At 39.1% G+C, this 17,749-nt stretch overlaps 1 protein-coding gene across 6 annotated transcripts in view; it reads left to right on the top strand.

Annotated features, from left to right (window-relative positions):
• Nucleotides 1–17,749, top strand: part of NAV2 (neuron navigator 2) — a 189,774-nt gene that overhangs the window by 153,558 nt on the left and 18,467 nt on the right. For all 6 annotated transcript variants that reach the window (XM_052695681.1, XM_052695682.1, XM_052695683.1 and 3 more), the window contains 9 exons: nucleotides 497–657; nucleotides 2,020–2,208; nucleotides 5,920–5,972; nucleotides 7,587–7,610; nucleotides 7,729–7,803; nucleotides 11,616–11,699; nucleotides 12,277–12,388; nucleotides 13,024–13,169; nucleotides 15,491–15,663. In XM_052695681.1, coding sequence (XP_052551641.1) covers nucleotides 497–657; nucleotides 2,020–2,208; nucleotides 5,920–5,972; nucleotides 7,587–7,610; nucleotides 7,729–7,803; nucleotides 11,616–11,699; nucleotides 12,277–12,388; nucleotides 13,024–13,169; nucleotides 15,491–15,663 — 1,017 coding nt within the window. The remainder of the gene's footprint in view (nucleotides 1–496; nucleotides 658–2,019; nucleotides 2,209–5,919; nucleotides 5,973–7,586; nucleotides 7,611–7,728; nucleotides 7,804–11,615; nucleotides 11,700–12,276; nucleotides 12,389–13,023; nucleotides 13,170–15,490; nucleotides 15,664–17,749) is intronic.

The following is a 17,749-nucleotide window of genomic DNA, read 5'->3' on the forward strand; positions in this document are numbered from 1 at the left end:
GAACCAGATGAGATGCACCTCCCGTTAATGTCTCTGAAATTATTGGGTTCCCAACTTGTTTAAAAATCTGATAATGACTTTCTTGACTTGCATTGTAGTATGACAGAAATCCAGCTAATCTTAGCACCAACATATTAAAATAAGGATAAAATAAGGATTAAAATGAGGTTTTGGCATATCCTAAGGAAAGGAAGAGTTTTCCAAGCTTTGTCTTTGTTTTCCAGTCATACCCATGTAACACATACTGCACTTGATTCTGCAGTACTACAGTACACAATTTCTACTGGTATCTTTTTGTTAACTGCTAGTTGGTTATTGCTGAGGCTGTAGGAAAGGAGAAATCTTTACATTTTATACACAAGTTTTTCCATCTTTTGTTCCCTCTCTCCCTCCTCAAGCTTTGTGACATTTCATGGTTTGTTTGTTCGTTTGTTCTTCTTTCTTCATTCAATAGTTGCCAGGGTTCATTTTGAAAGAGCCTGTTTGCTTTGTGCAGGTATACTCCTTCCTCCCAGCTTCGTAGCCAGGAAGATGCAAAAGAATGGCTACGGTCGCATTCAGCAGGGGGGCTCCAGGACACTGCTGGCAATTCTCCATTTTCATCAGGATCCAGCATAACATCGCCTTCTGGAACTAGATTTAACTTCTCCCAGCTTGGTGAATAACAAATGTTTTTTGATAATCATAGCAATACTTTGTGTGCTTAGAAAATAGCAGATGACATAGTGTAATGGTATTGCAGCAGCTCCAAGTACTACTCTGAACCTTCAGGAAGCACTTTTGTTGAAATTAGTGTGACTAATCAGCATTGGTGTCTTGCGTGCCCAAAGGTGGCATAGTTGCAGTAACATCTGAAAGTGTTTCCCTTGGAGTCATCATATGCCTTAATCTAAATTGAGAGCTATTAAGCAGAGCTATTAATTAATATCACACGTTGCTGTGTTTGAAAGAATGAAAATGTTGCCTGCTTACTAATGTTTTAAAGGCCAAGCATATCACTTGGTATCTCTCTGTCTGTATCAGCTGGCTGATTTGAAAATTTAACAAAACTGGGTCTGAAATAATAGGCAAAAGCAGGGGAATTATACCTCAGAAAAATTCTTTAACTTAATTACACTGATAAAAGTAAATGAAGGAAACAACAGAAGGAGCTTAATATGATCCATGGTAGGTTTTAGTTGACCACCCCTGTGTCTGAAATAAACTGTTAGCATGCTAGAATATCTGGAAACAGGCAGTCGTAGGACACCCAGAGAAAATTACGAGTTGAACAGCAATTCTGTTGTTTTCATTTTTCCAAAAATTATTGTTAAATAATGGGAATAATTTATCACAAAAAGTGCTTTAAAAAATGTGAAAACTGGAATGGAAGTTTTATACTCTAAGCACTGGCTGGGAGAGCATTGGCTCTCAAGGCTAAATTGATGTTTCTGTGGTATCTTTTAATCTGCAAGTTCTGCAAGAATTAATGCCTGTGTGCTGCTTAGAATTCTTAGGACCTCGTAGGGGAAATAAACTGTTCTGAAATAAACAACTATTGGGAACCTAAGGGTCTTAAATTTTCCAACTTCCTCTAAGTACACATAAAAATACCATTCTCTGGGAACCTGAAGACTTCTAAGGAGATCCTTCATGAGGCCTGTTCTGTGTAAGCAAAATATTAGTTTAAATTCGCCTGGGCATTTTACACCTTTTTGAGGAAGGGCTGTTTCAAATTAAATGAGAATTAATTCATGAGTATGAGGTGTTACTGAGTTGACTGAGTTTGCCTGTAGAAGCATGGACTTATCACCCGGTGTTTAGAATGACCTTATTTACTTGAATTTTCTTACTTATTAGCTTGATTTGCATGCCTCTTACTTGAATCCACTGAAATTAGAAACATAATGAAGTCTAGAGTGGGCGACATGAAAAATTTGTGTCTCAAAATAAAGAAATGTTTTCTGATAGCTGCGCCAACATTGAGCCTGAAAATTTGTGGTCACACAAATAAATTGTCATTTTATCTGTGCTTTACAGCAAGCCCAACCACTGCAGCCCAGATGAGCCTGTCAAATCCAACCATGCTTCGGACTCACAGCCTTTCCAATGCAGATGGTCCCTATGACCCTTACAGTGACACCCGCTTCAGAAACAGCTCCATGTCCCTGGATGAGAAGAGCAGAACTATGAGCCGCTCTGGCTCATTCCGCGATGGCTTCGAAGAAGGTCAGTGCAGTATGTGGCAGTGGAAACGAGCAGAAGATGGCATTCTCACCTAAACCAAATGTAAATTTAGTGCTTCATTTCAGCATGTGGGTCACTTCAGAGCAGTTTTCTACGTAGCATTCTCTGATTCTGTTTGTCTTTGTTCCAGTGATACTTAGTGATCCTTCTGGCTGAACGTAGGATGGCATATAAGTATTCTGCACATATAAGTGCAGAAATTGTTTAAACACATCCTGTACTTAATTTTTAGTGATCTTCTCTCAATATTTTAAATTCATGTTTGGAGTTAGTCAATTAAACTGTTTTTTTGAATAGGCATATCCATCTGAGCCTAGGCCTCCATACTTCTGTTTGTAGAATAAATGACATTGGTCAGACTGTTGTTGCTCTTCCATCTAACTTCCAAGTATTTGATCTGTAAGGGGTTTGTCTTTGCTTAGTATTTCTGCTGAATGCTGTGGATTCATATCTGCACAGCACTCACGAGAGAAACCTGAATAGTTCTTCAAAACACGTGGACTTTTTTTTCTTCCTCATCCTCATTTCAGGCATATTTTCATGCGTATTTGATAAAAGAAACTGAAGTAAGTACAGGAATAAAATGTCATTTACTTGTAAATGAGTATTTTATTTGATTTCTACTGATCATGTGTCCTTGTGGCTGTTTGAAGACCAAATAGCCTACTCAAGCTCTGTGTACATACCAAAAGCCCCATGTGGCTGCATGCCACAAAACATCACCGTGCACTTTGAGAAGTCATAGGAAGCTGACAGGATTAGCTTTTCCAGTCTTAAATTTCTTTTCTGGTAAGGACTGGGAATTTGGTTGAGTAACAGGTGCTTTACCAGTACAGCTCATACAATTCTTTTCTGGCTTGCTGCCACTGCTAAAGCTTTGTGCTTGTGGCAGTGTGTATGCCAGTGTCCTGTGGTTGTCATGCACTAGAGCATCCAAGCCATGCGTATATGCTCATAGGAGTCTCTTAGAGCCACCAGGTGCCTTCCTGTGGATGCTGGTTATTCCATCTGTTTTCTGCCATTGGAAGGGATGAAAAATGTGTATTTGTGTATGTGTATTTGTATTGAAAATATGATATGGCTTCAGACAGATTCATGGCGAATTCGTTACTGAATTCAGCCAAACTGTAACTCCATTACATGCAATTGTATTTTAGAAGCCCGTGGCTGAGCATCTTCATTAGGGGTTGAAAATGAGAAGAATAACCCCTGTAGGGCTCAATCTTTGTCACTGCAGGAGTTGACCTTTCTTTGTGCAACACTTTCAAAAAGATAGATGATCAAAGAAGGTCAAATACTGCCTGATACTTATTCAACTGAATTCTGTTCTGGGATGAACAGTTCTCTTACTAAAGAGGAGGTTCTTTGGGAGGAAGGGTCTCAGGACCAGGGAGATGGCAGGAGAAACAGCCTCCAAACAATCCAGATATTTGGTGAGCAAGCACAGCCAGAACAGTCTCATGGTTCTCCCATTTCTGCACTTCCCTGGCAGTGCCTCCTCACCAGGAGCTGTGTTGCTGCTGGCTTCACACTGAGGTTTCATCCTCCAAGAGAGACAGGAATTGAATCCATTCTTGTTGGGATATGAATGTTTATTCCTTTTTGTGCTACTGGCTGAAATATCTGCTGTTCTTTCTGCTTTGGGGGCAGTTGATCGTGACTGGGCTTCTTCTTTTCTAGCATTAAAAAATGCGACATGCTTACATATGCATTATTGAGTTTTCAAATAATAGCTCCAAAACAATCTGGGTTTGTAATCTGCATGCAGATGAGGGTTAACTGCAGCAAACAGGAATCATGTGAAGAGCTTAGCTGCCTTCAGGCTCCTAATTAAATAGCCTTGAAGTAGCCATCTGCAGAAAGTTTATCACGAAATTGAACAAAAGTATTAAGTCCTTGGTTGCCCTTGACACTAGACATATTTGCACATTCAAATGTTGCGGTTTTACAGGGTAGGAGTGTGATTTGCAGAGTTGTAAATTCTCTCCCTTTTTTCGCTGTTTCTTTCCTCTAAGACCCAATGCAATCTTAATATTCCCAGGCAACATGAATTTAAAAATTTGTGTCTCCCATTCCATTTTAAGGAGATCCTCCTCTTGTCTGAGCAGTTGGCAGAGAAACTTCTCTGAATGTATCTTTTATATAGACCAGGTGAGAAATTTTCCTCTTGGAAAATGATGACTGAGGAGTTGATAACATATAATTCAGTGTATTGCAAAGAGGATGGTTATCCATTATTTCTCGTACCATCAAGGTCTGGAGACACTCAAGGAACATTCTGAGCGATTCAGCAGCAGTTCTAATACAACTGCAAAATGTATTTCTAAACCAAAGCAGAAGTTTTTAGTACAGATAAAATGTGTCAGTGAATTCAGAAGAAATTGAGCAACTTAATGGTGGATCGTAGTGACTATGAAAAATAATGGTCTGAATGCAGCTTCCATCTCAGGAATTTCCATCTCTGCTGATTCCCAGAAGATGCAAAGGTGTACCTGGTGAAAAATCAGCAAGAATCTACCTTGTTTCATTTCTTTCCCTGAACATCTGCTGTAGTTGTGGCCAGAGATGCAACATGTGATTAGGCAGACTTTGGGCTTGACTCGTTCTGGTTATTCTTATGTTCTTACTGCAGTGCAGTCCTTTATATCTCACTGTAAAGATCATTTTAATTGAAAACATTATTAACCAGAAAGAGCAAATGGATATGAGGGTATTTTTTGCATTGTTATGTGTTTTTTCTTTTAATTGTATTAAATTCCTCCAGAAGCCAACTTAGACTTTGTTCACTTCTCTTTCCAGCCTCGCCTTAGGATATAATGTCAGTGTGAAAACAGCACCCATTTATTTTGAGCGTAGGAGAATTTCAGTAGGTAATTAGAGCACAATGGCAGCTTTTCTCAGTTTTGGTTGGTTAGTTGTTTTGTTTTTTTTTTTCTGGAGTATCTAGATGAAAGAAAAAGAGATTTCGCCTGATTGGTGTGAAGTTATCTGAAGTTTGAATGAAGATTTCAGTACTTTTGTTTCTTAAAAAAAAAAGAAAAGGAAAGGTAATTGTGCATGTTCCAGTAGCTCAGATAATAGCTTCAGGTAGTTGTTCTGAACAGTGTACTCAAGAAGAAGTGTTTAGATCACAAACAGACAGAGCTGTTTCAGTGCTGACATCGCACTGTAGTGATTTCTGATGGAAGTGCTCCAAACCTTCTGGAGCGTATGCTTGCATCCTGGAGCTGGGCATCATGTTCCTCTCAGGCCATCTTTATCCTGCTCTGTGTTCGGACTGCTTAAAGAAAACAGCTTCCCCCCAGTCTCAGTAATGCCAAAGATGAAGCAGTTAGGCTTACTTCTGTAATCTCTCCTGCTTTACAGTTATCTCTTTCTCCTGAGTCTTAAGATGAGGCTGTCGAGAGAAATGCTTCTTTCTAAATAAACCTCTATTGAAACTTTTCTTTTTAATCCTGGCAATGGCACCTCTTTCTCCAAGAAAACTTGTAGTATTCAACTGTTAAAACAGCTTTACCAAATTGGATACCTGGCCATCTCTTCTTCCAGCCGAACGTTGTGCAGTAACGTAATTAAGTTTATGATGGGTAATGATGGAGGTATTTTTTCGGTATGCAAATAGCTGGTAATAGATGATCTGTGGCGACCACCGTGTGGTCACTTTATTCAGTTTGTTTATTTTCTTTCCTCCAGTGCATGGTTCTTCTCTCTCTTTGGTGTCCAGTACATCATCTATTTATTCGACAGTGAGTATAATGGAATTAATTGTTTTGCTATATTAATCACAGTGGGAAAATAACTAGTCTTTTTGTTCCTGTTGCTATTGTCACTCAAGGAAGAGGAATGCTAGCTATGAGAGAAATGTTGGTCTTCATAAAGATACCTGTAGATATTTAGCAGCATCCTCATTAAACAGAGATGATAATCCTGTAAAAGCAGCAGTTCATTGTTTGAGTCAGTGCTTTACAACTCTGCTGAATAGATTTTGCTGCTAAAGACCTCAGCAGAATTAAGGAGCCTTGAACTTAATTCAAACTTGGGTACTTCAAGTCATTCTAGCTTTGTATTTTACTGCTGAAGAAGTTTGAATAATTGGTTCGGTGCCCTTGGTATCCAAGCGAGATAGATTAAAGCTGGATCGTGCATTCCTGGCAGACTATGATCACAATTTAGGAGGTTTCTAAAAATTGGATTCTTTTAAAGAAATGAATGATAGATAATTACTTCGTAAATATATGTGCATTAAACAGAATCTTTCCTTTCAAATCATTATGTAAGTATGATGCAACTCTACAGTAAGCACATTTCCACAGCTGAAACAAGCCAAAGTGACACCTGGTGGAAACAGGGAAGGGCTTGCTCTTGGAAGACCATACATAATTGTTTGTGAAGTTATTCAGCCAGCATAGTGTTATTTCTTTTATCTGTTTCACTGATAAGCAAAGAACATGTGTGACGTGGCCTTAAGGCCTTGATAATCATTTCAAAATATTGCCTTCCATTATGAACCTTGCCTCAAGCAAGGCCTGTGTGGAGCCAAAACAGATAATGGATTGGAAGGATGGAAAACAGACCTTTCCTTGTAGCCACAAGAGCCACAAGGAAAGTAGTCAGCAGCTACTGCTTATGATTCTGGTTCGTGTGCTTTCTGTCCTAGCCTGAATCGTTCTTAATAGTGTGGTTTGATGAATATAATTTTCACAGTGGCTGGTACTGGACATGTTTACGTAAAAGCAGTAGAGTGTGTGACTTTTTACTGTGTCCTCTTCCTTGCTGATTGCTTTGGTTAGAAACAAGCCACAGTAGCCAAAATTTTGTCATGCAGACCACAGTGGATGGTCAATACATCCACTTTACATACTCAGATAACTAGTTGTGTGTCCTCAATTTTTCATCACCACAGTGCCTAGAGAGCACCAAGTGGTAGTAATTTTCTTCAGATCGCTGTGGATGCAAAAGCATGACCACCATCCCATAGAGGGCTGAGCGTGTGAGTTAGGGAATTGCTAAGGATCTCCCATGGCCTGTGACAGTCCTGTCTCTTCTGAACCTCATGGAATTCCTTTTGCACTGAGCCAGGACTTCAGCCTTTCATGGCTCAGACTCAACGGTGTGCTGGCTTACGAATCAGGAAGTAGAGGCAAATTCCTTTGTGCAGGAGGAGGTGCTATACAAGCAGCCTGCTTTCTTTATCCCAAGCAAGTAATCTAAGATGGAGTATGGATGTGAAAATCCTAAATAAGAAGTTACCACTTGAGTTTTTGAAAATCATATTAATAATAATGATAATAGTAGTTAAGATTTTTGTACTGTTTCCATTGTAATGTTCTTACATATTTTCCTCCGGTTTTGTTTTGTAGCCTGAAGAGAAGTGCCAATCAGAGGTAAGAGCAGTTTGTGTTTGACAGGCATAAATAATCTGTCAAGACACCTCGTTTTCTGTCTTACTGTTCTACTGCTCCACATCACAGTGCAGTAAAGAGATCTCTTAAAATAACACAGATTCGCAAGCTACGAAGAGAGTTGGATGCATCCCAAGAGAAGGTATCAGCTCTGACAACTCAGCTGACTGCAAATGTGAGTACAACTCAAAGGATAAACTCTTAACAGGGAATGCATTTAATGCACCAATTACCACTGCAGTTTTTGTAAATAATAAAAAAAAACAACAACAATAACAACAGAACAAAAGAAATGTGAATAATATTCAGTTTGTATTACCTATGTATTTTAAAAAATAACTGCATGCATATGTGGGTCCTTATGAAAAATAACACGCTCAGTCCTACTGAGTTACCTTATGCCTTCCTTTATATACTGAATTACAGTGTTTGCTTTGCTTTAAAAGTCTGATAAAAACTGCTTCTTCAGATATTGAGAGAGTCATTGAAGACTGGCTCTTTTGTTTGTTATTTTGTAAGTAGTGCCTTGTTTTGATATTTGAGTGGGATGAGATACAAATGGCTGAAACTGGCAGGAATAAAAATGGAATAGAAACTCGGATTGCAAAGCATTATGTTTTCCTATTCCATAAATAGAGTGATAGGTAATAGTGGCATAAGGGGCTGTGAGAATTAATTTACAGTTGCCCGAAGACTGAACATACCTGATTTTTGTCGGTGCAGGCAGTACGTCTGGAATTTGGTGTTTACACTTGGAGAAAAAAGAGTTGAAGCCAGGAAGTGTTGAGGCAATGCTATGCATGACCCTGAGCAAGTTTATTTGTGTGTTCTCTTCTGCAGTCACAGATACAAGTAATCTAAAAAACAGAAGCTTGCTGCAAAAATAAGCAGTTCTAGGGTAAACAAGCTGCAGATGAGCAGTCATCAGCTTGGATCATACTGACATCCTCAGTTGTGGGAATAGATAAACGTAAGCACACGTGCTACTGAGGAGGACATTGGTGTCCATCACCTCTTTGAATACTAAACTTGGCAAGATTCCCTTACATGTGCTGTTTGTTAATCCATGTAACCCTGTTTGCTTCTCTCTTTTTTTTTAAACTCTTGCAGTGTTTGGACGAGTATCAGCATTTCACACAGCCCCCACCCTTCTCTGCTCTCCCAACAGAAACTTTGCAGTCTGCTTTTTAAACAAATGTTTACATTTTCAAACACATGTAGCAATGGTTCCGCTTACTTCTTGCTATTTTCTCACAGCCTCAGATCTGCTTATTTTCATAGAGGCTGATGGGAATGAGAGTTGCACATCCCTGTGTTACTGTACTGTTCGTGTTTGTTTGCAGTGTGAATGTGAGAGCTATTATTTCGGATAAGTCAGCCGTGTGCTGATGATGACCAAGTCTGGCATGGCTCTGTGCAGGGCTGTGCCATATATATCTGTTTGAGCCAATGTCCATTTCTGCTGGGAAAGATTTGAGACAGTTTTTTTGTTTTAGGTAGATTTTGGATTGAAAAATGAAATATTTGTTGTGGTACTTGTAGAATATTGTGGCTAATGAGACTTACATTGAGCTATGCCTATGGTCAGTTATTTCAACATGTGCATATCTATGTGTACAGTAATAATAATGCCTTACCATGGCACTGGAAACATAGTTCCCATTTATCAAGCTTTCCATCTTCTCAATCTACTCCTCCTTTATTTTACTTCTCAGTCATTTTCAATTCCTAATGCAGTTAACACTGGGTTTTGCGTGCTTCATGTGAAAAGAACAGAGGGTAATTCATAGAATCACATTATAGAATCATAGAGTGGCTTAGATTGAAAGGGACCTTGGAGAACATTGAGCTCCAACCCAGCTCAGTGGGTTGGCCAAGCACCATGAAGTTCTGGATAATATTCAGCAGCTTGAACCTTCGTGGCAAGTCAGGTGCCCCCAAGTATTGGAGAGACCACTGAGTGTGTTGCAGAGCATCAGCTGATGGAGCAGCTTGCAGACTAGCTGCAAGAGCTCAGTAGTGCTGTCTCTGTTCTGCAGCACAGCACAGTGAGCCTCTCTGCCTCCATAACTTCCAGCATCTTTCCACCTTAAGACAGATCTCCTTGTTTTAAGAATGACACTGATAGAGTTAATTGTGCAGAATAATTACTGGCTCTCCTTTACAAGGAAAAGTGGATTGACTTGGACTGGGCACTGACTAGTAAGCGTGACCTGTTAGATAGGTTATATAGAAGAGTACTACAGTTTTAACCAACCTCCTGTGTTTTCTATTAAACACACAACTTAGAAACCTAAAAGTACTAATTTTCATGCATTCCATGATTTCAATATGGTGAATATCTAGGGATAGAGCTTGATAACTAGTATAGAAAAGCGTTAACATGGAAATATCAGTGTCCTTGACTTGAAGTAGTCCACTGCTGTTTTGTGTGAAGCCTGCTATCTCCTAGTGTTAGCAGTGTTTTCAGATATCTGATCTGTTTGCTTATCAGTGGTGGCCTAGCTATCTCTAGTCTGGTTCTCTTGGGAACTTCAGTTAGCATATCAGTGTGTGACAGCATTTTTATGACGTGATTTAGAATTGTTTTTGAAAAATACTTTTCCTTTGCTTTTTGTTTTTTGCTTTTGCAGATATTAAAACTGAAAACATTTTAGGAAACTTTTAGATCTAATTACAATTCAAGACAATGGGAGTTTTATACATTGCTACCAACATCTGGCAGCAAAAATAGGCAATTTTCTGTCCTTCAGCAGCACTCAGTTGCCTTGTTTGTCTGCAGATACTTCATAAATCGTTAGAAAATGAAGGTGGTGCATTTTCCAGCTTTACCTGTTTCACCCCAAAAGCACGCTTAATTTCACTTTTAACACCTTTACTTAAAGCATCTCGTGATTTACATTCTTTCACTGTATTTCACTTCTGTAACATGATTCTTGAACCTACATTAGTGTCAATGCTTTGATGCTTCAGAAGAGTTAAATTACAACCAGCCATATCCTTGGTCTCTGGAGCTTCTTACAGCATGTTCCTGCAGATTTTTGGAGTTCTCATATTTGGTTTAGTACAGATGACATAAATCTTCACTTTTCAATTAAAAATTAGTAGCATTCAAGAGAATCCTGAAAATTCTCTGAAGCAAATGTATTCTCTAACCTTTAATTTTCCATTTCAAATTCCAGTTCTGGTTTTCTATTGTGTAAATTCTGAATGCATGGGGAAAATATTGGCACAGAAAATATTAATCCTCCTCTAATAGGAGGAAATGCCTGATCTGCCTTTGTAGAACTTGGTTTATATTGTAGGACTCGGTTTATATTCTATTTATTGCTGTGTTTTGAAAACTTTTTAGGTTATTCTCCTAAAAATTATGTGTTTGTGGGTTTTCTGGGTTAAGTGTTTTTGTTTGTTTGTTTGTTTTGGTTTGGTTTTTGTACTCTCCAGGAAAAAGATTTAAACTTCTTGTAATATGTTCTGTGGCAAGAGTTGCATTAATTCTGAGGGTGCATGCATCCCTAAGTAGCCTTATACAGGGCTATGTAAGAGCCTTGTACATAGCTAATGTAACAGCCCACGTGAAGAGTCAGAGTTGAAAAAGTCTGAGTTGAAAAATTAACAGCAAGAGATGTTTAGAACCATGGGTTGTTCTGCATCTTTTCTACTCCCTGCTTTTTGTGGTAGGAGGTCCTTCATGTCATTGCTTGCAGTTGCTTTGAGATGCAGCTCAATAACCAAGGAGGGCTTTCCATGCCTGTTTGGCATGGAATATATCCAGGTGACAAGGCTCATTCCCTAAAATGTCTCTGAAAGCCTCCTGGTGTATCCTGGTAGATGTTTCCACAATACATATCAGCCCTTTGACTCACTGCTATTTTCTCTGTATCATCGTTTCGACAAACAGTGAAATGCACTAGGCAATGTGTTCAAATACCTGCACAAATATTGTTTGGGAGAGAACCAAGTGCTTCTGTGTCATTTAATTTTCAGGCCCACCTTGTGGCAGCATTTGAGCAGAGTCTGGGGAACATGACGATCAGACTGCAGAGCCTCACCATGACAGCTGAACAAAAGGCAAGTGTAGAAGTACAATCACAGAATCATAGAATCACCAAGGTTGGAAAGGACCTCCAAGATCATCCAGTCCAACTGTCCACCTATCACCAGTATTTCCTACTGAACCATGTCCCTCTGTACAACATCTAAACTCTGTTCACTCCACTCTCAGGGCCTGGCCCTCCAGCCAGTTTTTTACCCAGCAAAGAGTGTACCTGTCCAAGCCAGAGGCTGCCAGCTTCTCCAGGAGAATACAATGGGAGATAGTGTCAAAGGCTTTGCAGATTAAATACATTTCTTCCCTGTGCATTCATACTTGTGTCCAAAAGAAGTGCAGAGTGTTTTCTTGGATATATATGTGGATATACATTGTTCCTCTACTACAGAGCATGTATATCTATTGTATTAAAATAATAAGGCTGTGTTGTGTCCTCTTGAGGATGTGCTTCCCCAGGTGTATACCAAACTTCATTTTTCTTTCATTGGACATACATATTACAAAAATTCTGTCAAATCCCAGTGCTTGGACTGAAAGCTGGTGCAGCTAGGTACCATCTGCATTTTCTGACATATCACCACTGTTTCCTTTTCTAAGGACTCTGAACTGAATGAGCTAAGGAAGACTATTGAACTACTGAAGAAACAAAATGCTGCTGCCCAGGCTGCAATTAATGGAGTCATCAACACACCTGAGCTCAACTGCAAAGGTGAGAAGCAAGCACTGCATATCATGACTGTGCAGTACTTGTGGGATTTGAGTACTTTTGGTAATATTTGATGCATGCAGCTCTACCTGTCAGAGATCTTGTGTGTGTCTCATGACTGTGCACTCCAGTTCCTTGATTTTATATAGTGTGGGGATTTGGAATGGATATCTGTGCAAACAGTGTGGTAAATTCTACAGAAATAAGTGAGTGTGTTAGAATTTGAGTGTGAGCTCACTGAATTTACTGTAAGTGTTCAGTGACTCACCCATCTAAATGCTCACGTGAAACACCAAAGAACTCCATTTCAGAACAGTCAAACACTTTTATTTTCTTTGGTGTTTCCTGTAATTTTCTCCAATATGAAGTTTGAATGCAGTCTTGTTGTATCTGACTTCTGTTACTTATCCCAATCATTTACAGTGGGATGAAATGCTGAAGGAGGTATTTGAGAGGTTTGGGTCTGAGATTTTGATCTCTTCATGAGAAATAAGCATGAGGAGCACTGCGTTGAAATAAACAGAACCTCAGCTAGGGTTGGTGATTGGTGAAGTGCTTTTTTCCTCTCAAACTCTTCATTTGAGATTAAATGATTAATACAGAATGTCATATTGAACACCTCCTCCATTGATGTGCAGGAACTGGAGCTGCTCAACCCACAGACCTGCGGATCCGAAGGCAGCACTCTTCAGATAGTGTCTCCAGCATTAACAGTGCTACCAGCCACTCCAGCGTGGGAAGCAACATAGAGAGTGATTCAAAGAAAAAGAAGAGGAAGAACTGGGTGAGTGTATGCTAATGGATCGTGTGTGGTTTATATAGAACTGTCGGAACATGCATGGTGAAGTCTAGCTGCTCAGCTCCTCCCTCCCCACATGCAGCAGGTCAGCACAAGAACGAGGTGCTGTTTAAATCCTGTGTAAATACCCTTTAGAAGACTTAATTGAGTTGTAAGTGATGTATATGCTTGTGTTGACTTTGTGTAGGATTGAATTTTATGTTAACAGCCAAAAGGCCGGTCCTAAAGTAGAAAGAGATGTCAAAAATCAGTCTGGCTAGAAGTAGAACAGTGCCCAACCCCTCAGGGAAAGCTTCACGTTTGTCATTAAAATAGAACAAGTCCACAATGAGAGATTTGTTATTTTTTTTCTTTTTGCCTTGTAGGCCTTTCTTCTGTTAAGTAAACATGTTAGACACTTTGAGAGCTCTATCTGGAATGTTAGTGTGCAGTTCTACACAAAAAAATACCAAAATTTAAGAAATTACTGTGATAAACATACATTATTCAGGATTTTGCATTACTTACCTTTCATTTCCCATTTTTCCTTCTTTGCTCATCTTGTACTGTGTACAAGGTACCATGTACTGGAGGAAAGGTACAATATATTAAGCTCCATTTTGAATTAGATCATAAACTGCCTTAGTGACCTAGTCTGAATGTAGTTTGGACTAAAGTCCCTAGATCCCATACTAGCCAGTGAATCATTCCATCCCTTTCCTCCCACTGAATTTAGATCTCCCTGGATCTTTGGGGATCTTTTCTTTAGAGCTACAAAATGCGGCTTGAGTTGGGAGAATCTTGATATATATTTGTACAGTGTCTCCTTGGAAATATTTATGAAACCTCCGATACTTAAAGAAAGTACTTCTTGAGCAGGCTCTTATTTTTATTTCTCACAATTGTTTCATTTGAATATCTTGTTAGCTCCTCCGTAACTGTAGTATTGCTGCCCTCCTCGAAAGCACTGGTTAAAGGGAAGCAATGTCATCTGCTTGTGCAGGGTTATGCATTAATTATAGAAGGAGCAAATTGCTGGGTCTTCAAGTTGTTGGCAACTCTTTTAGTTTTTTGTGACAAGCCTGCTGTAACCATTAAGCCTTAGATAAGGTAAAAACTTCTGAAATTTTTACTTTAGCTTCTGTTCTTTGTCACTGTAATGTAGTAGGTCTCTATATCAGCCTACAGTTCTCATTTGACCCAGAACTATTTAAAGAAGTTTAAGGAAACATTATGAAGATGACAGGACAGTGCTTTCATTGTGTTAAATGTGAATACATTGGTGCAAAACGAAGATTGAACATTAATCCAGAGAATAGCGGTCTGCCTTGCACTTAGTTAATTTCACAAACATTGATGTTGTTCTCTACCAAGAACCTTTTGTTACATATGGAAACAACATGGCTGTCCACTCAGGGCTGAAAGGAGATTTTCAACATTTCTCCCTAGTCTTTGTCTAATGCAAAAATAACTTACAACACTGTTCACAACGTATGATTTTGAGATAGCCTTAGATTAATTCTTTATATTGTTTGGTAAATGGTAGACACATTCAAAAAAAAAAATTATTTGCAGGTGTGTAGATTTGGTATTTTCAATATTTTCACTTGGTGGAATACCTGTTCCTGAAAGGAAATGCAAAATATGAAAGTAGCTGTTACGTCGAACGTTTCATCTGAGCCAAGGAGAAAATACAGCTGAAGTAGCTAAAGAGGCCTGGATCAAATATCTTCTTCAAGTGATGCAAAAATGACTGTATGTTGTTTGAAAAACCTGTTTTTAGAAAATACAAGGTTCCAGTTTTAAAGTAGCTCTTATACTGTATTGATTATTGGTCATGTTTGTCTTAGAAGTCCAAAGCTTTCCTTATTACAGGCTTTCTCTGTTAAAACTTGTCTTTTTTCCTTCCCCCCACTTCCTCTTGCTTGTGCTTCTTCCGGCAGGTCAATGAGGTAAGGAAGACCTACTTTAAACTATGAGATACAAAGCTAACCCATCCATTTACATGACTAACCATTTCAGCATCATTAACCTTGTCTGAGCCACATTATATTATAGCTGCAAGTTGTTACACCGTTGCTCATTTCACTGAACATGATTTGCTGTAAAAAATTAAAAATAGGAAGCACTGATGTCCAGCCCTATTGACCTTATTAATCTCATAAAGTAGTTAAGGAAAAAAGCTTTTTGATTCCCTTTTAGAGCTGTTAAAATTTGTGAGTATGGCTTTATTGTTTGGAATATTTGCATGTTGGAGTTTCAGTCTGTGGCTTTTTGTGTGGATGCATTCTTCATGGTGTGTCTACTGCTGTGGTCTTGTATTTCAGTTACGCAGCTCCTTCAAGCAAGCTTTTGGTAAAAAGAAATCTCCCAAATCAGCATCTTCTCATTCAGATATTGAGGAGATGACAGATTCTTCATTGCCTTCATCGCCAAAGCTGCCACACCATAATTCTACTGTTTCTACACCATTGCTGAGAGCTTCTCATTCCAATTCTCTGTAAGTGATTTCTATTTTTATTTTTTAAATGGAAAAATGGGTGGAAAGCATCTTAGTATGCAGTTAGAGGAAAAGAGCAAAATCATGCTTTTGATAGGTCCAGCGTTTATATGCTAGTTCTGTGGGACATCTCTAGGCTGCTTTCTAGAACAAACAATGGCAAAGTGTATCTTAAAACATCCCATCCTGTTGATTCCTCTGAATGGGAATCTACAAATCTGTGAAAGGACTACGAGAGTTTGACAGCTTTTTGGCTATGTGCACTGCTAAAACCAGACCACAGTGGAAGCTATAGAGGGTCAAGCAGGGTAGTCTTGTACATGTGTGCTGGTCTGCTCCTATTGGTTGGCCCTACTCCTGAGCAATACTTGGTTTATCTCCCAGAGAAGGGGCTGTGTTTGGCTAAGTGGATTTGATAAAGTCCTTAACCATGTCATAATGTCAAAACAATGAGCAAAGAGCAAACATTTTAACTGGTATTTATTTTGAGTGTCCTGTACCCTAAGGAGAACACAGGGAAAGATGGAAGAGTTTAATTTATATATTTGGGGAATTAAAGACATGTGAGCTGACTTCCAACTTCATACCTTTGCATTAGCATCCAGGAAGCTAAAAATCATTGCATCTTTACTGTGGGATAGATATTTCACTGGGGAGCTTCCTCTGCAAAACATACTGAGTATGAATAGTATGAATAGTGACCTTGGAGTGCAGAACTAATTGGATCTCTGGCTGCTAATGATACAACCAGGCCAAGTCCGGGATTTTGTTTTCTCTCTTGGCTAAAGGCAACACATTTTATAATAATCTGCAGTGATGGAGTCCCCATTTAAACTGACAAATTCAAATAAAGGCAAGACCTTACTGAAGATCAAATGGCATGGTTTACTGATATGGCTGAACACTTAACAGCTTGTTTCTGTTGGGCAGAAACCCCCACATCATCCCCCACCTGCTCCTTCCCTTACACTGGTTCTTCCGCTCATCAAACAATTCCACTAAGCTAATGGAACAAGCTAAATTATGTGAAAAGTAGTTTAATGGAAATGTGAACAGTTTTTCCCCAGGTTGCTGAGTTGGATCAGCTCAGTGGAGTGATCAGACTCAGTTGAGCATCAGAGCTGGTGTAAGCACAGGGGCATGACAGCAGCACAGCACAGCTGGCAAGAAGAGGAGTGAGACAGAGATCTGCTCCTTTTGGTGGTAGCAAGATATTTACATCAATCAATCAATAAAGGCTCATCAGTATCACCAAACCATGCTCTCCTGTCTGTGTCTGTATGTGAATGAAGTGTTGATTTTGAAGTCTGGACTTCTGTTCTGTAGTTTAGCCAACTTTACAGTCAGGAAGGTCACAGGCATTCGTGATGGTTCATTTGGGCTACCTGTGAAATAAAGTTTAAAATGGCCACCCTGAGCTGTTTGTGAGTCTAAACTTGCATTTACAGTGATCTTAGAGAACTTTATAAAATAGATTTTGTGTGTCTTCTATCGGTAATTTCTCCTTGGGCAGGAGAAACAAATACAGAAAGTTATAAGAGGCCGTATTGTAAAACATTTCAAATAGCCTTGCAGCCTTGTAGATGCCATAGAAAACTTCAGCCTGATTTCTGTTCCAGTGTACTTAAGTATGCAGGCTTGAAGTTTTGCCTGCTGCTTTCACATGAAGAGATGAAAGAAAATATCAGTAGTTTCCAGTCGAATGATAGCGATGAAATGCCAATATCAGAAGATAATTCCCCGTGAATTTTTTTTAAAGCTTCTCCATTCTCTTGAATCTAATTCGTTGAGTTTCTCGTGACTATGGCAAATTGGGCTTTAGAACTCTGAGGCCAGAAGATTGTTAAATGATGGTCCCTTCCATCCTCAATCAAAATGCACTATGCGTACTTCTCATGTTGAAAAGAAAGCAAAAAGCCTAAACACAAGACAAGGAGAGCAAAAGGAAAACCTGTGTATTTCAGCATACCAGCTTTCTGGTGGAGAAAACGTCCCTCATTAACCTGATTTAAGGAGACACATTGTAAGAAAAACATCCCTCAAAGCATGCAGCTGTGTAGTTCATCGTTGTATAGATTCACTTATG

This window comes from Tympanuchus pallidicinctus, unplaced genomic scaffold, assembly GCF_026119805.1.
Source record: "Tympanuchus pallidicinctus isolate F22 unplaced genomic scaffold, pur_lepc_1.0 scaffold3, whole genome shotgun sequence".
In the NCBI taxonomy this organism is placed as follows: Eukaryota; Metazoa; Chordata; class Aves; order Galliformes; family Phasianidae; genus Tympanuchus; species Tympanuchus pallidicinctus.